Source organism: Gallinula chloropus, assembly GCF_964237585.1.
Source record: "Gallinula chloropus genome assembly, chromosome: 3".
Taxonomy (NCBI): Eukaryota; Metazoa; Chordata; class Aves; order Gruiformes; family Rallidae; genus Gallinula; species Gallinula chloropus.
Genome location: NC_140087.1, coordinates 50,726,210 through 50,753,638, shown reverse-complemented (window position 1 = coordinate 50,753,638; position 27,429 = coordinate 50,726,210). Strand labels below are relative to the sequence as shown.

Below are 27,429 nucleotides of genomic sequence, written 5' to 3'. Positions count from 1 at the left end.
ACCTCCAGTAAATTCACTATGCACAAACGTTATGCCTCCTCCCTTTCTGGGTCATTTCAAGGAAGTGTTTAGGAGCCAGCTCTCCCTCACTTGTTGCTAATAATTCTGGTGGGATCCTCATGTTAAAATACTGGCAGCAGGTAATTTTTTCTCCATTCTGAGAACATTTGCAAGGACATAAAGCTTTACAAATGTGTCAAGACGGTTTCTCCATTCACAGACCAAAATAACATGCTTTTTCAGCTGCTTCAAATCCAATTAATTGTTTGGCTTTCCCTCACATTCCGACTTTCTCTTCAGGGGGAGCATGCTTGCTGTTTAGTAATGGTACAGCTTTAATGACTGTACCTGTATAAACAGGTGGTGCCTACCCAGACTATTGATAACTACATTTTAGGAGACTGCATCATTTCCATACAGAAAAATGAGCCAAAATAATGCGTAAGAAAACTGTTTTTCATAGGTTTCTGGAAAACGCTGAAAAAAACCTCCTATTTTAAGAAGAGCTGTGGCAAAGATGCTTAACAATGAAACTATATGAGACTCCACACGAAAGTAACTTATTTGGGTCTAGTCAAATATAAATATTTTAGATCAGATTGCAGCTTTATCGCTGCCTCACCCTACTCCTACTCCCCTGTAAGCAATTAATACCAAATTAAAATCGGAAAGTGCCCAAGAGATCACGAGCTACCTCAGGCCCCGGCCCCACCCGCAGCCCACAGCACTCCAGGCCCTGACAGCCCACTCTTCACCTCGGCTTCCTACCGCTGATGGGCCAGCCTACATCTCCTCCGATTGGCCAGTGGCAGACAGACAAACCCTCCGATTGGCTGTTGCGCCTCGCTGGTGAGGGTGATAGGCTGGGCTCAGCTCCCGCCTCTGCCGCTTGCTTGTTCGTCACCTCCCACCCTGGTGCCTCTCCTGTTCCCCCCAGTTGCAACACCGGTGAGGCGCCCCGCGGAGGCCTTGGCGCCGGGGCGTGACGCAGTCAGGCAGAACTAATCCTCAATAATCGCTCTACAAATACAGGCGGCTCTGTTCCAGAAAATCTGGGCCTGAGGAACCAGAACAGGCAACTTCGCTAGACGGCAAGAGCAGATAACAATCTTAAAAAGCAGCCTGAAGTATGAAAAAAGCTGACCGCGGAAACAGCGCTGTACAGAAACGTGTTTATTGAGAGTGGTGTTGCATTCGAAATGTTACCATTTCATCAGCAAAAGCTGTGGCAAAAGAAACGTGTCATTGTCTTCCTGTCACAAAATCGGGTCCGTAGGTCAGCACTGGTCTCTCAGCTGATTGCTCAGTTCCTGAAGCTCAGCAATCATGTTGTCCATAGTTGTCACCTCATCAGCTATCTCACTGTGAACCTCATTGCTTGCTACATCCACAAAGAGTTGCTGCATGACAAAAAGAAATACATTATTTTAATATATATACACAAACACAGAGTTTCTCTGTTTCAGTATTAGACACAGGAAGCTAGCTCATCACCACTATCCCACCTTTCTTAGTTTTGGTACCTATGATGGTAACCCTCTCTTTAAAGGGGTCTTTCTGTGGCTAATAAACAGAAGGTGTTTGTAAACACATATACATATAACGACCTAGGGTCTATGCCACACGCCTGATATTCTGCCAACAGGGCTAGATCCTCCTGGGGATGCTGGGTTTCTGCTCTAACCTGACTGCCTGCACCAATTCCTAATCCCACTGAAGGAAAGGACTGCCATGAAACTCAAATCAGAAGAGCATCTCACACACTCTCATCATCACAGTTTACAAACCCACCTACTGATAAATTAGTAGTTGTGAATTTTAATGGCCGTTTTTCCCAGTGTCACATTCTGTTCTTTCATTTTCTGCAAAACCTCAAATAAACATGTTTTAACATTTGATGTCAAGACGTGTGGGTGGAGACATTCATCTGCGCATAATTAAGTTATACAAGAGAAAACAAAACACTACAGAGTAATAAAACCAGTTTGTTCTTAAAGACCTTAAGACATAAACAGAAACACAAAGCTAACTCATGAGCAATCATAATCTTCCTGTATTTAACAGGGAAACCAGGGGAGAGGAATGTTAAATGACTTGTCTACAGCCTTGAGATACACATGCTCTAACTGGAGCTTTGTGCTTGCTGCACTAGAACGCTACTATTGCAAAGCATCTTTCATTTGACTCAATATGGAGGCTGTGTGAGCTACTATTCCTGAGTGGTGGTGGTGGTGGGACCCATGCACATGTTTCCTCTTGTTTCCCCTTTATTATGTAAAGGGAGAGTGATTCACACTTCATTTGACACAAAGGAAAAGCCTACATTGGGAGGAAAAAAAAATAAACCAAGAAAACAAAAGTTGCTCTGGAGTACATCTGTACATCATTATATCATCAAAACATGATGGGACAATACAGACACATATATAAACAAAAATGTACTTAAAAGTCGTGAACCAAGGTCTTCAATGTGCCTCAGAATAGTGTGGTTGCTGAACAAAGGAATATCTTACACAAAAATAGGAACATGTTCCTGCTACAAATACAGAAACTTCTGACTTTCAGCCCAAAAAACCTCACACTGGGAATGTGACAGAAAAGCTTGGTTCTTTCTGGCTAAGACAGCTTAATAAATCAGGATGATATAATTATTTGTTCATTATTTCTTTTCACACAGTTAAAGAGCTCTATTCAACTAGATGCAGCCCAGGGAAGTTTCATGCACCATCATTCTTTTGGCTTTGTGCCGCATGTTTCCCCACAACAGTACCCACATTTCATGCATTTACGATACAGCTCCATGACCTCTCTCCTTTTTGGAGACCCCACCTGTCAGATCCAAATGATGCATGGGGGCAAGGAGCAGAGAGGAGCCCCACTACGTTATCTGCTAAAGCATGCAACTGCCCAGAAGGCTCTGTACAGAAAAGGTCCCATTAATAACACTTGACTGTGGGGCATCATGAGCCCAGGAGCTGGAATGTCAGAGATGGAGATCCCAGGAAATGCAAGAAGTCTGAGAAGCGACATTGTTTCACCTGTACAAAAACTACTGATTTGTTCCAAATGTATATGCTGACTAGAAAATGTTGCAACTTCATCCCTTAAAAATTATTTTCACTATTCCTGCAGTCTTTCTGAAATCTTAACTACCAAGTCTGCTCTCAGTCCATTTTTTAACTGCTTTTTTCTGTTAAAGGAAAAAAAGAACACCTCCCCCCGCCCCCAAATACTGACTCACAAGGCAGCAAAAGGAGATGCTGCAGCCAAGCTTGGACAGACAGAAACAGTGCTAAACTTTTTATGCACTGGATCTTACAGAAGATGACCAAGTTTTTAAACCACCACACACTTTGGAAATTCAATACTATTTCAAAATAAAAATAAGAAGGCATCTTGGAAAGTACGTAAAACCAGCAAGGTCACACTGACAGCTTTATCTCTAGCATGTTACTGCTTTCAGAAGTGCCATAAAATTTAAGGCACCATTATCTGCCTATAATATAGATGTTCATTTAATTAGTGCCTTCATGAATTAAGAATACGATTTACTTAACTCACATTCCTAACCTTTCAGACGCTGCATGATCTTGCATAATATAAACCACCAGTACTTGTATTTATATATTTATGTCAAGTAATCTTGATTTCTTTACAGTCATATGCAGTCTATGCTCTATTTTTTATTTTTTTTTTTATTTTGTGAATGACACCATCATATACATGTTGTGGCTTTTTTCCATTAAATTCTGAAGACTTAGGTACACCAGTATCTAAAAGATCTAAAAGCACAGTTACAGAGCCAGCTTGTGTCTGCTTACACAACTTTCCTAGGCTTTTATTCTTAAAATGATAGGACTTGGAAGAAAGTGAGCCAAGTTGAGTACCCTGATGACGGATCAACGCTTTGTAATACAAGCACATATGTTATAAAACTTATGCTCTGTAATTCACAGTCACTAAACCCCACACACAGCCGGGAAGAATACTTCTTTAAGACATGAAGTGTATTTTGAATGAAAACATATTCCAGATCAGTCCTCAGTTAAACAATGGCTGTCTCATGTTGTAAAATGAACGGTAAAATTAGGATAGGATAATAATGGTGCAGAAACAGACTTGACTCTTTGGATGCCTGGCTACGGAGGCACAACTCCAAAAACATATGATTCAAGCACAATGACATTTTCTAATGAATTGATATTTAAATTGGTAGGGTATCCATGAAAACCTTATTATTCAAAGACAGGAGATCTAGTTTTTAAAGAGCTCTGGTTTTACAACACTTCAAATGATGCAAAGAAGTCCTGTCACATTTTGGTCCTTTCTGCCGATTTACACTCATTCTTTCTGAGCCAGCCCTACTTCCCCCACTCATGACTACTCACTTAAGGAACAGGTCTTTGAAATGACTGATTGCTTCCAAACATTTGAGTCCATTTGCCCAACATTTTAAGAAAAATTCTAACTTACTCTAAAACGTCAATGGTCTCTCTTAGACTAGTAGGTTTATTTCAGTCAAAGCCTAGCAGAAGGAAGGGAAATAAAAGTCTACTTAAAACTGCAATCCTTAACAGCATTTGATGATGCACTGGGACAGGGAGGTATTATTTGATCTATAAATGACTCAAAACAGAGAAATGGTTTCTGGCAACAGAACAAAGATCCCTGGCTTTCAAACAAAGATTGCTGCAAAGCTTTTAAACATTCCTACCTTTGCTTTGGATGACAAGCCACGTAAGTTGAGCCGAGCTGAAGAAAGTATCTGCAAAGCTTCCTGATGATTAGATTTGTTCTTGCTGCATCTTACAGCCACTAAAATCCAAACACAGAAGAAACCCAAGATAAAAAAGTGTTATCTCTATAACAATAATCCTTAAACAACAATATTTAATTAAATATCTCAATGTCTTCTATATACAATTTTTAATGTACTATCTCCAAAAAGAAACATAAAGAAAAGGAATGCCAAGTAATCTGAGAACATAACTCTGAATCCAACAGGTATATGTATCCTTAAACATAAACATCACAGCACAATGAATAATCTTACCAAGTCTAAGTTTTGCCCTTCTCCTTCCTGACTGGCACAGTCAGTCCAACTTACGTGATGATTTGAGGACTGAGGTGCACTATAGATGCATTTTCACTCGCACAATTTAATTGCTAGGCCATGAAATTAATTGGTTCCATGTTTGCCATTCATATGTTTACTGAGTCACCCAACATAATTTCTGTCTCATTCCAAGTATATTTTGTAGGCACTATCAGGATGATGCTTTCTGTTACAGGACTTTCAATAAGTGGAATAAGCATAATAGGTAGAGTATAATATTATTTTGTTACTAAGTTTAATATTTGCTGTGCTCTTCATGAATAATGAAGGTTCTTTTCAGGCAGAACATACCATGTGCAATCTCTGTGGCTCCTTTCACCACTTCCTTAAAAGAAGAAACATCTTTCTCCCAATCACTTGATTGAATTTCACATTTATGTGCCTTAGTGAGACACTGCAGTGACTGCAAAGAGGAAAACAACAAATAAATCAGTATATGAGAAAAGAAATTAGGAGAGTAATTTAGTTTTAAGTATCTACGAAATTAAAGCTCAACGCAGAAAATGAATGTATTTTTACTATGCTTGATTTCCTGTGAATTGGGGTAGTGTCCTTCTCTGCAACAGTAAGCACCAGCTGTAACACAGATGTTCTTCACCAATATTGCATCTCAAGAATGAGAGGCACAGAAAGTAACATGTGTCTAATTTTTATCTTTTAAAATCTGTCTAGACCGATGGATGTGACCCATGTTTGCCAAGTCATTGTAATTAAATGCACATGAAAAGATGGAAAAATACCTGTACTCACACTTTGAACAGCAATTTTGTACCTAAAAAATTTGTAACTGCATACATCAAAGCTTTCTGTGTGTTTATGTATTCTTGGCAAATAATGTATTTTACAGATGCAGCTATTAGTTGCCATACTCTAGTTCTCAGTGTGAACAGGAAAAATAAATGTACACAATATGGAAGGTCTGCCTCGTTAAGAAAACACCATGTAGGCAGAAGAAACGAACTTTCGCTTTTGAGTTTTGTTTTCTTTCTACAGCGTCACAAATACAACCAATACATGCCAGAAGTTACATGGGTTGGTTAAACGACAACTCTTCTTTAATTATCTTTTTAAAGAGTTAACTAATAAAAAACTTTCAGTGTGGTACATGTACATGAGCACAATAAAGACTTCTGATCACTGAACAAAGATTCAATCTGGGGGTCATCACCCTCTCCCACTGGGTTCCAAATGCTCTGGCATGGGCAACTGAACTGCTCATGCTGCTGTAAATGGCAGTAAAGATATATTAAGTCAAACCAGAGCACATTATTTTTTTTCATAATAACCTAGGTTATAATTGGTGCTAGTTCTGGCCAGTGGAGGTAGGAATTTCCAAGGGAAGAACAGTTTTTACAGCAGTCTGATTTCAGTCTGCACGCGTCTGAGTCACAGCAGCAAATTAGAGGGGTTTTGCTGACAGATGTCAGGGAGGGGAAAGAATTCAGAGTCTTGTAGGCTGTTTGTTTGCACTTCTGGAACCTGGATTTATACTGGAAGAAAACAGTTATGAGCTGGGGAAAGTTCAAGGAACAGAAGGGTTTCACAGCCTGGGTATGGATCTGCAGGAAACGTGAAGGATGGAAAGATTCCTCGGTGGGAAAGGAGTGGACTGGACTGCATTCAGCATAGGAAAGAATGAAGCACTGAGAGAAGTGGCAGGTCAGATACATAAAGTGTAAGAGTAAATATATGCTAAGCTAAAGATAAAAGAAAAACAAGCCACAAACCCAACACTTCAATAGTTTTACACTCAACTTGTAAACGCTGTCTGACTTTGATGTGATTTACAAAGCACTGTTGCCAGTCACAACAGCAGACTCCAGTGATTCATGGCATTGGATCTGGCAGCAGAGGAAAAAAGTAAAAAAAGAACCAAACCGAGAACCAACGCGCCCCTTGCAACAGCCAGACACACAGGATTGTTCTTTCACATGCAGTAGTGCTTAAATGGAATTAGATCTGTGCTAAAGAAGGTATGACATTATGGAGTAAAGGTCAAGCTCTACATTTGTAAGGAGGTACATGACACTGTGATAGATCTGTTCCTATCTTTTTGTCCTATGATGCCACAGTACAGTAAATAATGCCATTTCAGAATTCACCGACCTTTTGCATAATAAATGTTGGGGGGAAACTGCAACAGTACACGTGGACTTTTTTCTAGAGATAGTTATATTCACTGAGCACCTGATCCATGATGGTGCTTGTAGCAGTGAAGCCAATAAATTGTTAACATTTTTACTTTATAATATATCAGAGAAGTTACCAATGATTATCTAGTGTATTGTAAATTAATTTTTGCACTGTAAATTAATACATGCTGTGGTTGTAGACCATGGAGTTTTGCTCTTTTGTGATCTACATTGATGGTATTGTCACACCAGGATACTTGGCTACACATGTAAGCATACCTTAAGTATTTATAAACATCATTCCATTTTGCAGGGCAAGCTAGACAATAACTGTGTTCCATAACCAGTCTGATTAGAAAATACAGCTCAATTCCTGTCTACTCTACAAATTGAAACCATGTTTTTAACTGGGTTAGTGAAAAATACTGTGATGTAACCAGATTCTGAAATGATTGCATTTATAGTATAGAAAGGGCCTCTGCTACTTTGCATGTCTGAGTAAGAATCTGAGGATATATTACAGGATATTGCAGTGTCTGTATTGCTGAATTCTAAACAGGCCAAATCCCTTTCATTGTTCAGCTGTAAAGAAAAAACAGGGAAATTAAAAAAGGGAGGAACTGGAGTTAATCGTGGACACCAGCAATGACTAAACAAGACATTTCAAAGGGCAGAGCATAAAGAGGAGGACAATGAGCAAGGCCCAAAAAATTGAAAGCACAACCCCACAGGCCCAATCTTCTATCTAATATGTCTGACATCAAGCGACAAGAAATCCTCAGGACGGACATTTTTGCCCAGGCCAAAGGTGTAGCCCCATTAGGAAGCACATTCTGAATGCTGACCTCATGTATTTTCAGTTTCTGTGAAGAACTGATAAGCTTGTAAGTATTTTTGGAGTGTGCAAGAGTGTTTGAATTTTGGAAATCTAATGCCAAATGTGAAGCCCACTCCAGCATACAACAAAGCAAATACTTCTAGCAGTGTAGTTTGTTTGGAAAAGCAATCAACTTGAGTACCTGGGAAGTGATAGGAACAAGAGATGGAGATTAACATGGCAAAACCAGAGATGAATAAAGAGAAATCAACAGCTCAACAGATTAAGAATTCAATAGCATTATTTTCTTCCATTTCAAGCCCATCTACTCTCAGAACTCTAACTATGGTATAGGCTATCTTAACTGCAATTTCCACATAGTGACTGCGAGGAAGAACACAGATGGCTTATGATGCCACTGGATCATGGGCATTAAGACCCACTTCTTTCAAGAACCTGCAAAGACTCTGATTTAAAAAAGAAACACTGCCAGTAGATTGTAGACTTTATATTGCTGCCAAGAAAAGTTTCAGAATACAAATCCAAGACAATGCACATATGCTGTGATAGGAAGTTTTAAAATTCAATACTGATAAAAAGATGTTTAAAATCCACAAGAAGTGTTGTAAAACATCTTGCACCTACTAGACAATAAAAATGTGTGCTATAGGAACATGAAAAGCATAAAATAAGCTTATAGAAACATTGAAACAAAACCTGTCTGGAACAAGAGCATGCCCTGCAGTTTCTATCCATACAAACATACACCTCAACACACGTACCTTCTCGATGTCTTCGCCGCTATCGTTCTGCCCATTTCCATAAAGTCGGGCATAGAGTCTCCAGATCTCCCCATCATTCGTCACCCGTGAAGTCACTCTGCCCAGGAGCTCTTGCAGTTTCCCCTTCAATCCACTTGCCACCTCTCCAGTGCGATCTGCCATGCCATCCACTACCGCTCTGACCAGAATAGCCAGCACCTTAAAAAAACCAGCAGGAGACAGTGTTTTGATTTCAACACAAAGCAATATCAATATATGTATAATATTTTCTGTAACAGTTGGTCTCCATTAATGACTCAGTAAAATACAAATACAGTACATATGACAAGTACAGAATTTACTAAGAAAAACATTATTAGGGGAGTAATTCAGCTACTTTAAGCCTCATAGATAAGATTCTATGATTGGTGATTATAAAGAGGTCAAAAAGCTAAGACAGAAACTTGGGTAACTGGAATAGGCTGGCATGAAAAAGAATGGCATAGGAAATTGTGGCAGTATTCTCAATTTACTTTCACCTTATAGGTGAAGGTTATAGGAAGATCAGTAAACAGGCTGACCCAGATTAATTCAGAAGGCACTGTTGTTCACAGGACCTCTATTTACCTGCAGAAGCTGAAAGAAAGTCTAGTGGATGAGATGGAAGTGGAAGGCCAATGAATTCTGGTGAATTACTTGTCATGCCAGTTTAATAAAACTTCTTACAGTTACTCATTTAAATTCTTCATTAGGAGGGTGGTGAGGCACTGGAACAGGTTGCCCAGGGAGGTGGTGGATGCCCCTTCCCTGGCAGTGCTCAAGGCCAAGTTGGATGGGGCCTTGAGCAGCCTGGGCTAGTGAGGGGTGTTCCTGACCATGACAGAGGGGTTGGAAGTTAATGTCTTTAAGGTCCCTTCCAACCCAAACCATTCTGTGATTCTAGTGGCTGCACTTTCAGAGTCACTGGCTTGAGAATGTGGGCTCTGACCTGCAGAAATGCTGAGCAGATGCAGTTGCTGGTAAACTCAGTAAGATCTGGGTTTTGCATGTATGAAATGCTACATAGTACCAAGTGCTCCCGAAAATAACTGTAGAGTTGTCATGTCTCAAACTGGACACTGAAAATTAGAAAATAGTTTTGTGGTGCCTCAGCTCCTTCTCAAAATAAGAAACAGCAAAGGTAAATTAAGACATTGGATTATACCATTAATTAAAAGTTAAAAAAGTCAGGAAAAGTTGTGGCTTAGTAAGTTAGAACTGCCTGTTCTGCGTAGTGTAAGAGACACAGAGACAGGGGAAGAAATAATGATAGAAACCAAATAGAAGTCTCCAAGGGCTTGCATTCAAGATACACCAGTAAAGGCTTTACAGACACCTTCATGCTGGAACTTCCTAACTTGAGAGGCTATTACATGGCAACTTTGTGACTTCAATATTTTTGTCTGTGTGATATTAACACTTAGAGTGAAATCACATTAAGCAATAGTAGTATCAAGTCAGTAAGAAAACCAATTTCAAAGATGATCTGTGAATAGCCCCAAGCCACACAAATATACCACTACTCCAGTAAAAAGTAGGACAGGGGTGAATCCTCACAAACAAAGATGTAGTTCACTGGGAGAAAGTAATGCAAAAATTACACTTAAAAGAAAAACATATGCAATTTGGTATTTATGATGTGTCGTTTTCCTAATGCAACTTTTCTTCTACAGCAGAATTAACATGCATCCCAGGAGTTAATCAATGAGTTTTATCAGGTAAAGGAAATCTTTTGCCAAACAACCCAAATAAAAATGGCTGATGATGATATGAAATAAAACTATGTAACGGAAAAACTAGCTGTCTTTTCTTTTTTTCCTCTTTTTTCTGTTAGAGAGCTTGAATTTTCACGATAGCAGAAGGTCTGATCAACTATTAATGGTCAAAAAGTTCTGAAATTCATATTGTATTAATTATTTGCAATATAAGAGACAAAAACCTGTCATTAAATGACTCAGGTTGTCTTTATTGATTTTCTAGAAAAACACCAACAATCATTACTACAGCACTGAGATAAAAAGTCCCAACAAACCAGCAACAAAACCATAAGGGAGAGGTAAAAAGAAATATTAAACTATGTCCCCTTTTGAAAAGGAACTAGAGCTGCTCCTGAGAATTCATATATACATGTATGACTGCTCAATCAATTTCTCAGCTTAACAAAACTGTTACACAAAGTCCAAAAAGTTAGTTCACATGAATGTCATGTACAGTTATCAAGAGTTTTAAAGCCAATGATGTTTTGTTTGCACATGAAAAAAAGTTTCCTCAGTCAGTAGGATGATTTAGCAACTGAAAAATTACCCACATTCCCACAGAGTTCAGGCTTTGCTTATACTTTCATCATAATAATCTATCTCCTTTTTCTGGTAATTCATCATGTGGGCTTTAGCACCACAGCAGTTAAATAAAACTAGTGCGAAGGCCCAAATTAAAGGGTCCATTAAAGAGCAACGAATCATTAATGCGCTTGGCTGTGCCCAGTTGTTAAATAAAGCTACTTCAAATTGGAAGTGAATTGTTCTAATCATCAAAAAGTACTGGCAGAGTAACAGAGCTTTCCATTTTAGACAGTTGTCTTAAGTGGTAAATTTTAATTTGCATCTTTGAGTGACTTTAAACTGCCATACATACTAAACTACTGGAGCAATGCTCTGTCACCCAGGATCCCACAGAAGCAGTAGAGTTTTTGGGTTTTTTTAATGCCTCTTTTAATGAACTGGGCTCCACGTGACCACTAGGAACAGAGTTTGTCTTTGGTATGACATCACACCATCTGCATTCCTCCTTCTCTTTTGCTTTTGTGAAGAATGTGTGTTTACTAGAAAACAGACAAAAACCACCGTGGGAGAAAAACTTAGAAACAAGCCAAATAATTTTTAAATTCCATGATTGCTATCAGTTAATCTCATTCATTCCACAACTGCTCTCCAAACAGCTCCCCTCATAAAAATTCACTTGGTCAAACCATTTTTAGAAGCTTCAATTAATACTAATCAAATTTGACAGTCCTCAAGTAAGAAGAAAACCCAGATGCAAAATGACAGATCTGCAGTCTGTGAGCTCTCCCTGTGCCGCTCCCAAATGAAAGCTTTACTATAAAACACACCTGTCATTAAAGACCTAGTTAAAAGAAATAGAGATCCAGAAATTATTAATTCCTACCCTTGCTCCTTAAAATCCCCTTGGAACATGCTCTTCCAGCCTTTTATTAGAAACAGCCTGGCAATATGAACTACTGAAATGAGGATGGTATTTGATGGAAAGAGAAACAGAAAACCTTTACAGGATTGTTTGCACTTCTGAATTCATGTTCTTTGACAGCACGGGATGAAGATCTAGTTTGACAGCAAGGTAGCAAAGCAGCTTTTCCACTCACAAGGTAACTTTGTTATTCACAGAACCGCAACTTTCCAAGCCAAAAAGGTTGCTGGCACCCACAAGCATGCATGTGGGCAAAATAGTATGATTAGCAGCTGCAGATAATCTTTCAGGTACATTTACCACCTCAGACTAATAATTCAGAGGCTGAAACGATGATTACAACAGGTGAGGCTTTCTCCTCAGTCCTCTTTAGTAACTGATTTACTAGCTGAAACTACAGATAATTCAGGGAGCCTTTATCTTTTATTATATAATATCTACATTAAAGGTTTTCAAGCTGTATTTTACATTAGGCTCATGAACATTACAAGATACATGGAAATCTGAAGAATGTCAAGAACCAGTATGGAAGGAAGATAAAGCATCCTGATAACATTTAATGGGAATACTGGGAAACAGAGACTTCTGAAAGCATGTCCTTTGCTGTACTCTTTTCTTGCACTGTTGCTCATGTATAAACAGCCCTTCAGCTTTTCCTTGTTCAGTTCTGTTTGCAGGCTCTGTACATACATATCTTCAAGCCTCATGATATGGTGATCTCAGAACCTTTGCCACAAAGATGACATCGTTAAATAACTAAAATAGCTTAGAAGCAAAATTTCCCAAAGCTGCCTTCTGTGCTCAAAAGGCTTGCAGAAAAAGATAGAAACAACCTAACCAAAATCACAGATGAACATATAAATGCCTTATTGTTATTAGAAAAAATACCAATTTATGAATATGACTTTCTACTATGCTGAAATAAAATTAAAAAATCTGATGTAACTACACAAACGAAGAACATTTCAAATTACATATTCAATTGCACTCTTAATTGATGCATCCAATCTCACAAGGGGTATTCTGCAACAATGATAATGCTAGAAGTGATTAGCTTTCCATTTTCACAAAGAACTGGAATCAACGACTCAACTTGTTTCTTCTGGTCTCGTGCATAATTATTTTTCTGGATTTTAAAATTCTTATCTTCTCTCTCACCACTATGTCATCTAGGTTAGTAGGCTATGAAATAAAGCCTATGACAACTACAAATACTGCAAATATAACCTGACAGAGGCTCATACTGTGTTGCATGGGAACAGAGGTGTATGCTTCCATGTACTCATGTTCCATGATTTTGCTTTGTTAAAATGCAATTGCACAAGAGGGTTATACAGGATCTCTAATAAACGAGGCCAATCAGCAAGTGGGAGAGGCTCAGAAATTAATGGTGAACTTTATAAACAGTGTCAGCAGAAGCTTTTAGTTTTTCCTATGTGAATACTATTCTTCTCCATGTAAGATTATTGATTAAAGCTTTTCTGAAATACTTTAATCATGCTCTGAGGTTATTCTTGGCCAACTAGTAAAATCCCACTAAATGAGGAAACTGTATTAGAAGTTATGATGAAACCAAACCCATCAAGCACTTTACATATCAGAAGCCAAAGTTAGGATACAAAAAAAAAAAAATTAGGACATATAGCACAGGCGTTTTCTGTAAAAATGATAAAAGTTGTATGAGAACAAGATGAAAAAAGAGTTACACAACAGAACCAGAATTCTAGGGCAAGCAACAGCTCCAAAAATTTTTACGTAATATCCTACATGAAATTTGAGAAAACACACAAATAGGAGTCTCTATTATCTCAACATATCTAAAATGGACAAATACATGTAGAAAGTTCTATTCCTGGGTCAGCTGTCAATCCAACTAAAAGAATACAGCAGACCACCCCTAAAAACGTTATTTACATTAGAGAAAAACATTCACTAGAAAACCAAACATCTACAAGATGCTCCATGAGCAAAAACACGGGTTTCACCACTACCACAATACTTAACTGCCAAACACATTAATCTTTACCATGTATAACACTATTTTCCACAGACACTTTTTAGTGCAAAGAGAGTTTGAGACCTTTTAATGTTCAGCCATACCTAATCCAAAAGATTTAATTTATACAGAATGTTGTCCTGTACATGGCTGGCTTTACAGTACTAAGTATTGTACTCATGTACCATTTGTTATTAAAAACTAATTACTGGACTCGAACTCCCAAGATGAAGGAAAGCTATTTTTAATCATTTTATGTGTTAAGAAAAAAAAACCACCACAGGATAAGAAAAGGAAAGGAGCTGGGACCTCTTACCCTGGTACTACACACAAACTCCCGAAGAGCTCATAACCTCTTCAACCAGATCCATTAATTCTGCAAAGGCGTTTGGAGGTGTTTCACTCCTCTGCTTAAGGGATTCCTTAGCTTGCCTTCTGGATTCACCTTGCTCCTTTCTCTGAGTGTACAGAAGCCTGCTTACTCAGGACCTGGTTTCAGGCCAGGTAACATGTCAGCTGAAGTGGTTAAAAGTAAGCTCTCTGGATTTTGTCCAGAGCATGCATTTACAAAGAACTTAACTGAACTACAGTGAAAGATGAGCAAAATACCCCCTTTATTTATCTTTCTTCTGATTATAAGAAACCATGTTCTGACTGTAATGCATTCAATCTATGAAACATAATTCACTTCCAAAGGCTCGTGTGTGGAAAATTTTCAAACACATGGGAAAAGCCTAACTTGCTTTAAATAATTTATGTTAGTTCTGATAGTAAGATATGCAGAAACAATATGGAAAGATGGGGTTATGCACTGTGTTTTATTTATGAACAGACCTTAATACTGGAAGGCTCATATTTGTCTTTCCACAAAGTCTGAGGTAATCTGGATGCAAATGCTTTCATTTGTGTTCATTTTTATTTTAAAAACATAAGTTTTACAGTTCAGATCTCAAAGAAAATTAAATGGCTTGCCTACATGACTTCACTGGTACGTGTACTATCATTACTGATACCATTACCAGCAAAACTCTCAGTCTCTCAAGAAAATTTAATGAAGATATATAGGATGACTTAACATGAAAACTTCCCCACCTGAGTATCCTTGTACTTGTCTCGTAAGTCCATGAGGCGGTGATAAGCTTTAATTGCTTCTGAGAACTCTCCAACATCTGTACTGGTGAGAAGATAGTTCTCCCATATTTGCCAGTGTTCATAGTTGCACTTGAGAGCTTCTTGGAGGGTTCGAAATGCTTTGATTCTAATAAAAGGGAATAGAAGAGTCTGTATTAAATATTTAATATAGTTGATTTCTATATTAAAAACTGTTGGTACTGCATCAACTAAAAAGGTGCTTATTTAAAAAAATCACAGTTGGAAAGCAGTGCAATGTAAAAGTTATTGTTCAAAAGTTGCAGTACTTGTAATTCCTTACTGTCTTGCCAATCTATCAGTTCACTATGCAGTACACTGTAAGGTCTGAACTAGGTAATTTCTATGTTAGCTCACATAATCATATTTTGACAAAAAAACCTCATTATAACTCTGCCACCAATGTCAGCATTTTCTTTTCTAAATTTTTAACTGAAACCACAAGGAAAAAATGTTATAGATGCTGCAATTGTAATGCACATCAAAAAATAAAAAATCATGGAGTTCATGGCAGACACAAGAGTGATACTCACTCATCAGACAAAGGAACATTACTTAACAACAAGTTTTTGTGATTTATTTTAAACACTGGCCTGGGGTAAAGGTGCATATCCATTGCACAGAAACCCAGCATTTGCAACCTGGTTTTTTTGTTTGTTTTTTTTTAGTGTCAGATGGAAGCTTTATTTACAGTCTTTTTTGCCTGATGCTACCCTGCTCAGTACAAACGTGTCAGAGTGGACCCAAACAACACTTGGGTTCCTTCACCAAAGGTGCTGCCCAGTGAACTATCTCATAGCAGCAGGAGAAAGTGTTGTGGAATAAAGGTGGACAGAATAATTGCTATAAAGTTGCTGTCAGGTCAGAAAGCATCTTTATTTTTACCTACGGATCCACTGCAAGCAACTCTTCACCATTCCATTACTCAAGAGGAGAAATAATGTCCCTCTCTGGTAAGGAACATTAAGACAGTTTGGCTAAATCAAGAATATGGGCTGAAAGCAGCTGACCTGGAGCTTACAGAGGTATGACCTCCTGCATAACATACAACCAATGCTGCCAGACAGGAGGGAGGAGGCATAAGAGGTCTTAATGCAATCTGAAGCATATGTTGGTAAGGTCTTGGTGCGCCTACTGTTTAAAACTTCTAAATCCTGCCAAAAGTTTTGGAGCTCTTCAAAAAAATTAAGCTTTTCTAGAGCATGGGAACCATATGGTTATTAGTACTTTAAGAGATTGAAGCTTACTCTCAGCTGAACAGTCATGATATGTAGAAAAAAGACAAAGGGTTAAGTTTCTTTAAATGAAAACTTGAAACAGAATTTTCCCAGGCTGGTAAAAATCTTTGGGGAAGTATCATAATAAATCTCTTCTTAATAAAGATCATATAAAGATGGCTTGTTATCAAAATTTGCAGTTCACTTGTTCTGTTGCTTGAATAAGTTGCTAAAAGTGCTGTCTCTCAAAAAAGACGGCTCAAAAAAATTGTCAGCTGAGTTTCAAAAAGGAGGGTCGAGGAGAGTATAAATATCCCAGCTAGGAAAAGGGAGTGTCTCAGTAGAGGAACAGGCCATTAAAAGTTTGGAATAGCTGGGTCAAGGAAAAATGTAAATAACTGCCAATCTAAGCCTGTAGTATTTAACAAGTTACACACAAAGAGAGCTGACTGGTAAGAACAAAATCATTGCAGGAAAACAGGTCATTAGGCCTAGCTAACAGCACAATGGTCCACAGGCAGGATCCTCTCACGTTCACTCCACCTCTTCTGATATGGGTGATGTTACCAAGTAAATGTACCAACAGCTGGGTCTCTTCTACTATTAGCAGTCTTCCCCTTAGACCCCAGTTTTGACAGATTATATTAGAAGAGAGATCTGCTTCTTCCTATGTGGATTTTGCTACAATGGAAGCTGGGATTTGCCACAGCTCGAGGCATTCACAAGGCACTGCTGAAGATGAAAGGGACTACGAAAGAGTTAAAACAAGCTCTTGATTTGTCTTACTTTTGTCTTGAGTATCTATTCTAACCTTCATTTTCTCTTCTCTCCTGCTTTCATTAGCTCACGAAACCGTCTCTTGAATTCATTTATAATATTGTTTCCCACATTTCCTTTGTTTAATGATTAACACTTAGATGTAAATTTACTATTCTTTTTCAGTTTTCCTCCTGAGTGCAAAACTGCATAAACTGATATCCATTTGAGAAAGGTGTTCCAGTTTCAGCTGGAATAATTTTCTTACTAGCAGCTGGCACAGGGCTGAGATGAGAATAATGTTGATAACAGACATAATATTTTAGTTGTGGCCAAGCAGCCAAGGACTTTTCAGCTTCTTATACTGCCCTGCCAACAAGATGGCAGGGCACACCCAGGAACACGGGAGGGGACACAGCCAGGATAGCTGACAAACTGACCCCAGGGATATGCCATACCATACAAGGATGTCTCAGGCTCAGTATATAACTGGGAAAGTTGGCCAGGAGGCAGTACAGCTCAGACAGTAGCTGAGCATCATTTCTGGGTGATGAACAACTGTGATGTGTATCACTGGTTTTGCAGATTGTAATAACAATAATAATGATGATAAAAACCTCTTCCTTTTCTGTCCTATTCAAACACCTTTATCTGAACCCATGAATTTTACCTTTTGCTTTTTGACACTCTCCCCCATCCTGCTGGCAGGGGCAGTGAGTGAACAACTGTCTGGCTGTTTTAGTTGTCTGCTGGGTTAAACTACAACAGTAAGGTTTTTTTTAATTTTATTGTTTGGGGACAAGTTATGTGAAAATTCTTCTTAAATATTAAGTTATTCCAGGTATCCTTTGTCTAAAAGTAACTTTTATTATGTTGAGCTGGAATCCCAAGCAAGCAAGGCAGTCTGTTTAGGTCAAAGCTTCCTGTACTGATGGTTAGTTTGGAAGGAAAAGAACAAGCAAACCAGTGTGTGCACAGATCTTTAACTGCTTTTGTAATATAAGAAAATTAATTGCCTGCTTTTTTCCTTAAATCTACTGAGATGTCATATGGATTGACATAGGGTTGAATACATAGTTTATTTTCTAAAAGAAAAAAAAAAGTATCTTTTTAACTTCATAGTCAAATTAGCTTCCAACTTTAATATGAATGCTTTGCACTAGTTGTATTTACCACATCATAAGTACTTTTAACAAGTGTAGAGTAAGAGATTGCTACTTTTTCTAAAGCTTATGAAACTCTATTTTCCTGTAAAATTGAGTGTGTTATCAATGATCCAACCTGGGAGACAGAACTGAAGAGATAAGAATTACAAAACAGGAGGTAATGCCATTATACAAATAAAAACCTCAATGTCAAAAAAATAAAGGAAATCTTAATTATTTCTTTTGGAAGCAGTGTCTTATAGTCCTTTTTAAGTACTTACTTCTGTTTTAATCTGATATAAGCAGTTGATAAATTGTTCCAGGCCTCAGCATTCTGTAATGAGAAAGAAGTAGTACCAAAAAAATTATTCGCTTACGTTTACTTGATAAAAATATGTAAATGAAACAACTGTAAAATAGCATCAATTTTGCTAATCACATGTATTAACACATATTTTCTACAAGGCAGTCAAAATACTACACTGAAATGGAAAATAATGTATTAAAATGGAAATGCATAACTGTTACTGACTACGGCAATGACCAGGTATGGAAGTATCAATTAACGGCCTTCTGGTAGGAACACACTAAGGCAGCTCTTATTTCAGTTTAAACTGTAAACAGGCATCCCCTTCTGGATCTACCTGGGATGGCTGGAGAGGTGACTTCTCCCAGCAGCTCCTGACTTCCCACTAGCTGGAAGCTACTTACCTGCATTGCACTGTTTCTATCAGCGGAAAAAATCATCCGACTCTCCCCAACACATCTCAGGCAGAACTACCAGGGTTCAGTGTTTATTGGCTGCTTTTACAGAAAAGGATTAGAGAGTGCTCAGGTATCTTTCCTCTGGTAACACCAGCAGAGCCATCTACAGAAACGAGTCCTGCCCATAGCCTTACACTGCTGTAAAGGCGAAGCTGTGCCATGAAATTCAGCAAAGTGACAACTAGTATAACACTGAAGAACAGAATCAGAGCACTGCAATGAAATGTACTCTGGTACCAAAGGCTGTCCTCAGAGAGCATTTAAATCACGTTGGGAAACCTTTTTGAGGCTCAGTTACTGAAAACAGTAATTTCATTGCTGCAGATCTTTGTATAAAGATAGGTTTCAGCTCAGCATCCTTTACTCACAAGAGAGATACTACGTAACCCCTGAGAAGTCAGTTGGCTTGTTCATATGAATACAGTCAAGTAAAGAAAATTTTAGTATCTACTTAGAAGTAAAGCTACTGAACTGAAACAAACAAAAAGAATTAAAAAAAAAATCAATATATACAGTAAAAATCCCAGTTAAATACAGGGGAAAAAGAAGTACATCCAAACAACCAAGTAAGCTATTTCATTTTAGTCATAAATTAAAAAGAATATTTTGTCACCTTTCACTGTGCTCTCACTCCTCTCCCTGAGAGAAAAGAATGAATAATAGTTTCTGTTTCTATCAAGTAGGTGGCATTAACTTTAAGCAAGCACCATGCTGGCAGTCAGGCATTTTGAGGAAGGCCCTGCCAGTGCATTCTCAAGAGGTAACCGTAATCCAGCAGGCGCCTCCGCCACCTCACTGTACTGTTGCACTCAAACTGCAGCACTGCACACGTTTGCCTTGTGCATCCTGAGAAACTGGCTGGCAAGCCCCATTCTCCCTGTGCTCATGAACTACATAGTTACAAATTTACCTGTCATACAGACACTTATTTGATGTCTTTTTTTTTTTCAGGAGAATTCAATCATTTTAATGATTTCTTTTTTGTTTTCTCTCTCTTTTTAGCACAGCTCTCACTTTGTTCATTCCCTTTTCTCTCTGCTGGCAGTGTCTGTGAGTATAAAGGAATTTCTGCTCAAAAGTATCTTAACTTTCATACACATCCACTTGGACAGAGTTAAGTATTGGGCAAGTATTTTTATGATGCCTCATGACAAAAATATATCCTTCATGCGCAAGTTTAATTTATTCAAAGGGTTAAGGTTTAAGCAAGTTTTTCATTATTGCTTTGCTTGTTTATAATGAAAACATCCTTGTTGCTTTTAGATAAGCCATCTGAATCGTTTGTTGAAAAGTACATACATCTGGTTCCAATGTCACACAGCGCTGAAATGCTTTGGCAGCACCTTCGTAGCCTTCTAAAGCAATGTATGCGCAGCCCAAGGAAAACCATACACCTAGCTGGAGAGAAAAAAATGGATGATTACATACATACACACACATTTCTACACAAAAATATTTTTTCCTGGATACTCAGACACACATTACCTATTGTTACTGTTACCTGATTTGCAGCTATCATGGTAGCATTGCATTGGAATAAATAATATCCTATATGCAGAATGCAGGAAAATTTTTTGTTCAAAGTTTGAATAAATACAGATAAAGACCATTTAACCACAGCAGAAATGATTTTTAACAGTGCATCTTCATTTATGGAAGACAGTAATAGCTATTTAGAGGTTTGCATATTTTGCTTTAATTTGTGAAAAATCCACATTGACTTTTTAGTGCTACAATTAGGTCAAATGGCAAATACTAGGAAAGGGATTTGACAGACACCACATTTTACAAGAAACGTTTCTACTGACTGAACATGAACATTTCAAAGTTACAGGGTTTTCTACTTGTCAGAATATCAATCTTCTCTAGTCTACAGTGCAATGTTTAGAGATGAAAACGTACTTAAAGGATACCTTGTGTAGAGAACAGAACTTTACCAGTTCAATAATCTTGCATTGTAAGTATTTAGTTGTTACAACCAAAAACCTCTCATCCACAAGGACTGAACCAGGGAGAAGAGCTCAGCACCTCCCTCTCCACATCTCCACTTCAGGAAGCTGTAGAGAGCAATGAGGTGACCTCTCAGCCTCCTTTTCTCCAGACCAGACAAGACCAAAGTCCTTAGCAACTCTTCACAGGACATGCCTTCCAGCCCTTCCCCCAGCTTGGTTGCCCTCCTCTGGACGCATTCAAAGACCTCCACATCCCTCTTAAGTGTTGGGCCCAGAACTGCACTCACTGTTCAGGGTGAGGCCGCACCAACCCTGGGTACAGCAGGATAATCGCCTCCTTTGATGGGCTGGTTACACTGTGCTTGATGCACCCCAGGCTGGGGGTTTGCACACTCGGCTGCCAGAGCACAGTATGGTATGATGGCTCATACCAAGCCTGTTGTCCAGGGATAGGATGCGTGGGAATGGTTCAAAGCTGCATCAGGGGAGGTATAGACCAAACATGAGGAAGCACTTATATACTGAGAGGGTGGTCAGACACTGCAACAGGCTTCCTAGAGAGGTGCTCAGGGCCACAAACCTGTCAGTGTTTAGGAGGTATTGGGACAATGCCCTTAATGTCATGCTTTAAATTGGTCTGCCCTGAAGTGGTCAGTTAGATGGACTAGATAGATGATCGCTGCAGGCTCCTTCCAACTGAAACTGCCTATTTAATTGTAAATAGTATCAAATATAAGCATAAATTACAGTAAATTAAATACATGTTTTCATAGCTCTTCAATAGCAAGTTCCTGATTTGCCACAAGGTTAATTCTTACTAGAAAAGCTCTGTAATTCAGAAAAGAATTAAATCCCAAGTACAACACGGAACACTTCCTGACAGCATTATGCTGTTTAAACCTATGCAGTCAAAATCAAACAGATTTATCATGTGCTGCAAAATCATTCCAGGTCGTACTACCTACTGCAATAAGCTCAGCCGTTTCTCCATTCTGAATGCCAAAGAAACAGAAGTTTTCTCGGAATAAGGAAAAAAGCTATTACTTTTGAAGCAACAGATTCTGATAACTCTAGTTCTTCAGAGGAAGCCATGATGGCTATTTAAACTCAAAACCATTACCTTAAAAACATATGCACATCAGGATTTTACAGGGTTGCAGATAAAGCTGTTGTTTCATATTCAAGGGGCTTCTACTTCTGTGGATTAATTGCAAATTTGGTAGAAGATATTTTTGCAGTTCCCTCCAGATCAGACCCATTTTTTCTTGAACAAGATACCTGATTGATCTGCTACAGAGTTCCTAGTTAATCTGCTTCAAAACTTAGATCCTAGTAAAGAAATGTCTTACATTCATCCCTGTCAGATCTGGCACCCTGATGGGCAGGTTTCCTGATATCAAGAAAAGAACTGAGCAAGGTTGGCAATGATGATACCCTTTTTCATTTGAGGGTGTGCATTGGTGGCTTATCCTCAAAGCATATGAACAAACAGGTGAAGTGAGAACTGTCAATCACATTGGGCCTGGGCAAATATGAAAATCTACTTTTCAGCATTGCCAGCCTGTCACCTTTCATGATCCTTAAACTCACCATTCAAAGAAGAAACCGCACATGAGGAAAAAACAAAAGGGGCAAAATGAACAGAAAATAAATATTTAGTCCATCTCATTTTTAAGCCTCTTTTATCCATCAAGAATGAGTTGAAAATTCTCTGGGATGGGAATTAAGTCAAGGACACTTATGAGATGCTACGATATGGAGGCAAAATAAAGAACAGAAAATGGAACAGGTCGTGCAGATGGAATATCTCTATATGTTAAAGAAAACATCATCAAGCATATAAAGTGCATGTTGTCATTCAAAAAGGATCTAGAAAGACTAGACAATCATAACTGTTACAATAAAGAACATTATTAAGAATAGGAGGACATACTTTAGAAGCTGGTGTGCTAGACATAATAGTAGCTGTGTAAAAAAGAACCCCACAAACAAAACCCAAACCAACACCCCAACTGAATAAACCACTAAAAATTCAAGGTTCACTGCCTTTGACCTGCTATAGAAATGAAATGGCATTTTACCATCCTGTAGATACTTGAAAGGGAGGATTAATTTCTTCCATAATATAACAAGTGCAGTGATTCTTTAATAATATATTTAAGAACAGACTTAAGCTATTTTTTGTGGAAAGAATGGTAAGAATTCCTGTTTTTTTATTGGGGAGGGCAAGAAATCGACTGATCCCACAGGCTGATGTAACAGCTGCTCTGAGGAAAGTGACTGCAAGGCAGTGTAAGGAAAACTTTGTCCAAAGTTCAAAAAACTTTTGTCCAGGCTTGTGGAACTAGGTTAATGGGTTTTTTTTAGAAATAAGAAAAATTGTACTGGCTAAAGGTTCAAATATTGCTACTGATTGGAAAAACACATGAAAAAGAGCTGTAAATTTTTATCCTTTTCAAAACTGAAGACAGTGACCAGCAAAGGAGTACAATTTATTGTTAAAACTTGCCATCCAGAATTCCCAGGCAAGTCTTTAATAAGTCTAAATGATTATGAAAAGCTTTAAGAAAGTCTAAACAATTCCCTCACATTAGTGGGAATATTGTTCCAAAATAACCTAATTACAGTATATATGACTATTTGTAAAGAAAAAAAATCCCAAATCTTATAGCAAAGGTTGGTTTGTTTTTTTTTTTTTAATTTTTAAAGCAAACTCTGCTATTTGCATATGGCAAATACCTACAGTTAGGATTTTTTCAGAATCCAGTAAACTCTTCAGTACAATATGCTCAGTGCAGCAATGTTCACTTAGAAACAATCTATAACCTGTAGAGCAAAATTAGTCTTTGGAGTTAGCAATTACAATAAAAAGTTTGGAGCTCTAGTTGAGTGAAATGCTAGCTGAGTACTTTTATAATTACTTAATTTATCTCCCTTATAATTGTTTCTTTTGAACACAACACAGTGACAGAACATGCTACAATTTTAAGTACAAAGACTTTTCTCACCATTTTCCATGAGACATTCTACCTCAACTTGAAAGTTACTTCCATTATTACAAGATGAATGAGAAGGAGAATTGTTGAGAATAAAGCTCTCATTACATTGTCCAAAAGTTTACATTCCAGATGTAGTTGATGGCAAGCAAGCTTCTAAAGAGTGACTGTTTTCCCAAATTGAAGATCGCTTGTCTCGCTTCACACCCAAGAAAATTAGCCTCAGAAGTTATGAGCCAAATAGTCTAGCACAAAAGAGGATTATTTTTTCTTGCAGACCGTGACATGGTGTGGGTACAAAAAAGGTGCTGTGAACACTCTTATTTCTGGAAAATTCAAATGTGAAGCAACTGGATATAGAGACCTATACATGGCTCAGCACAAGAATTAATAAATCTACAATTTAACAAGCCGTAAATTTTGTTACACAGACTTTCACCACTGGAGAACTGACTGCATGAGCTCTTTGATCTCTGGAATTGTCTCAGTTCAGCCTTGCAAGATGATCACAGTGAAAGTGCAAGAGAAATGTATCTGTCATCCACTAGGCACAAACTAGAGGAGCAAGTAACACTGTGAGCAGCGGTGCTAATAATTATGAGTTTCAGATATATTTGAAGTGTAAGACCTTCATTCCTTTGCTGATCATCTTAAGTCTAATATGGTGGTTGGCTCATATTGCAAAGACCTACTTCAGAGATCTCAACCAAATTAGACCAGTTGGCCAAAGAGTACACTGGATTAAAAGAGGGTCGACAGAGAATAGTTTTACCCATTAGATATTTTTGGGACTCACTTGTTGCAGTCTAAAAATCCCTTCCATCAACAAGGTTTCTGATTGCCACAAAACCCTAAGAATTTCTTTGTATTAAGGAATCCTTTATCTGATAAATTATTCACAATTCTAGGAACAAATAATTAATTAATATTTTCGTTGTATAAAAGTCCTAGCATCTAGAATCACCCTCCTCTCTGCTCTTCATCCACAAGACATCCTGGAATAGGAAACAATTTTTGTAATGACAGAATACAGATAGACTTTGGAAGACAGTGATGTTCCAATCTACACTATCCATTTACTCAGTCTGTTTGTGTGAAACAATCTGTAACTTAAACAGAGCTTCTTAAGCAACAAGAGGAGGAAATGTTCACTTTCCTATATGGACTGGACTATTTTTCTTGGATTGCCTTTCATTTGAAGCATCTTTTGGACAGGAAACAAAATAAAAAAGCATCTTGGTTTGAGCCCTGTAGGTCATCTTCTGAAGCCTTTTATAATCCTCATATCAATAAGTTTTTTATCTAAGTAATATATATTTTGTTGGCATTTCCTGAATCAGTAAGAGAAAAGAAAGCCAAGTCAAGCATTTTTGTTCATTTTGCTTTCCATTCTAAAGGTGATTATAAGTTACTTGGAGTTTATTTGAATAAGAACAAGACTAATTCGCTGGAGTTAAATACATCACTGAAATACAAAAAAGCTTGGGGATAAACAATTTGAAAGGCTCGAGGCCTTATAAATTTTTCTAAAGCAGAAGTGCAGCTGGCTATGTGGAACTCAAAACGGCAGCTTCGGCACTATCGTTTGAAGGGCAAGGAGGGGGAATATTCTACTTCCGCATGGACTTGGAAATGGCTATGAAGAACACTACTGATACACATAAAGAACAACAAAGGTGGTGTAAGTTCTCAAGGGCTTTCACAGGGCAGACCTTATTGGGAAGGGCTGAGAAACTAAAACTGCCTGCACAACAGCCTGCAAAGGATATGTCAAAATAACCAGTTTCATCAAGAGAACTGTTCTGCCTGTGGTTTCAGTTTTGATGCATTAGTGTAATAAAACTACTGCCATCACCCAACGTAACATAATGCTTCTCAGTGCAGTTCTAGAGCAGGACACATCACAACACTTGAAAAAGATTTCTGCAAAATGCAGAAATCAGTTTGTAACTCCAAGTCAATAGGGAAAGCAAAAGGATAATTTCATTAAAATCTAACCAGCATTCTTCTTGTTACTATTTGGCTTAAAATGTGTTTGTAATTTATTTGATTATAAAATTATTGATTTTCAATGTCTTGATGTCTTTGAAATAGAAGAGCTGTACAGGTAAAGAGTTAACTGCATGCAAGGACCTGAATGTAAAAGGATATCTTCATTTCATCATGCTACCACTGCGAGCCAGGCTTCCACTTATGTGGTGAAAAACTCCCAAAGAATATTAATAAAGCTTCTACTTTGACAACTGTGCACAGAATTGCCTTTTTAAAAAACGTGTTATCATTCAAAATGGAACACACCAAGTAAACCAATGCCATATATGTATCATTTCCCAACCTGCATAGGGTTGATCTGCACTGAACGTTCAAAGCACTCGACACATTCCCTGAATTCACGGTTGCGGAGATGGAGGAGGCCTTTGGACCGCTGGGCACGGGCACTGCGGTGCCTGGAGAGCTCCCAGGCCTTGTCATAGTACTGATGGTCTTTAAGAACATCACCAAGCAAACAATATAATGCTGGTGTTTCCTTTTTCTCTAACTCCCGCCTGAGTATTTCTTCTGCCTGTTAAAGAACAAAGAGAAATCAATACATAATAGGAAAAAATATTTTCAGTTAATCAGCTACCTGAACAAATATCACTTTAGCACCTTGCAATAATCAGTTGAAGACTAAGAAGTAGGGATAGTAAGGAAAAGGTATCTTGATTCAACATGGCATCAAAGAAAAGTCCAGAGAGAATTTGCTTCCACACTGTTCCTTTTAAACAACTCCCCCGCTCCCCTTTCAACATCTTCAACCTGCAGGAGAGAAGGCTCCAGGGAGACCTTACAGCAGCCTTCAGTACCTGAAGGGGCCTAACACGAAAGCCAGAGAGGGACTGTTTACAAGGGCATGTGCTGACAGGACAAGGGGTAATGGCCTTAAGCTGAAGGGGGGTAGATTTAGAAGAAATTCTTCCCTGTGAGGGTGGTGAGGCCCTGGCACAGGGTGCCCAGAGAAGCTGTGGCTGCTCCATCCCTGGCAGTGTTCAAGGCCAAGTTGGACGAGGCTTTGGACAACCTGGTCTAGTGAAGGGTGTCCCTTGCCCATGGCAGGTGGGTTGGAACTAGATGATCTCTTGAGGTCCCTTCCAACCCAAACAGTCCTGTGATACTGTGAAAAAAAGTTTTTGGCTTAATGCACCAAGGAAACCCTACCCATTAAAAAAAGAAGCAACTTGCTCCTTTTTTTTGTATCTTAGGTGTGTATTCTGTCCCTAGAGCAGTATCAGCCCTGGATGTCAAACTTACACTTACTTCACAGCAATGCAGTATCAGCACCACTAATGTACGTGCAACCCTAATAGTTTATCACCCGTGGGATTTATATATATCCTAAGAAAT

At 38.3% G+C, this 27,429-nt stretch overlaps 1 protein-coding gene across 1 annotated transcript in view; it reads right to left on the bottom strand.

Moving 5' to 3' along the window:
• Positions 1–1,188: 1,188 nt before the first annotated feature.
• The window catches only part of TTC27 (tetratricopeptide repeat domain 27), a gene marked incomplete at its 5' end in the record, with an annotated part of 112,637 nt that continues 86,396 nt past the window's right edge, over positions 1,189–27,429 (bottom strand). The window contains 8 exons of the mRNA XM_084262410.1: positions 1,189–1,400; positions 4,715–4,815; positions 5,408–5,519; positions 8,848–9,045; positions 15,158–15,323; positions 18,614–18,666; positions 20,397–20,495; positions 26,381–26,608. Coding sequence (XP_084118536.1) covers positions 1,278–1,400; positions 4,715–4,815; positions 5,408–5,519; positions 8,848–9,045; positions 15,158–15,323; positions 18,614–18,666; positions 20,397–20,495; positions 26,381–26,608 — 1,080 coding nt within the window. The 3' untranslated portion in view covers positions 1,189–1,277. The remainder of the gene's footprint in view (positions 1,401–4,714; positions 4,816–5,407; positions 5,520–8,847; positions 9,046–15,157; positions 15,324–18,613; positions 18,667–20,396; positions 20,496–26,380; positions 26,609–27,429) is intronic.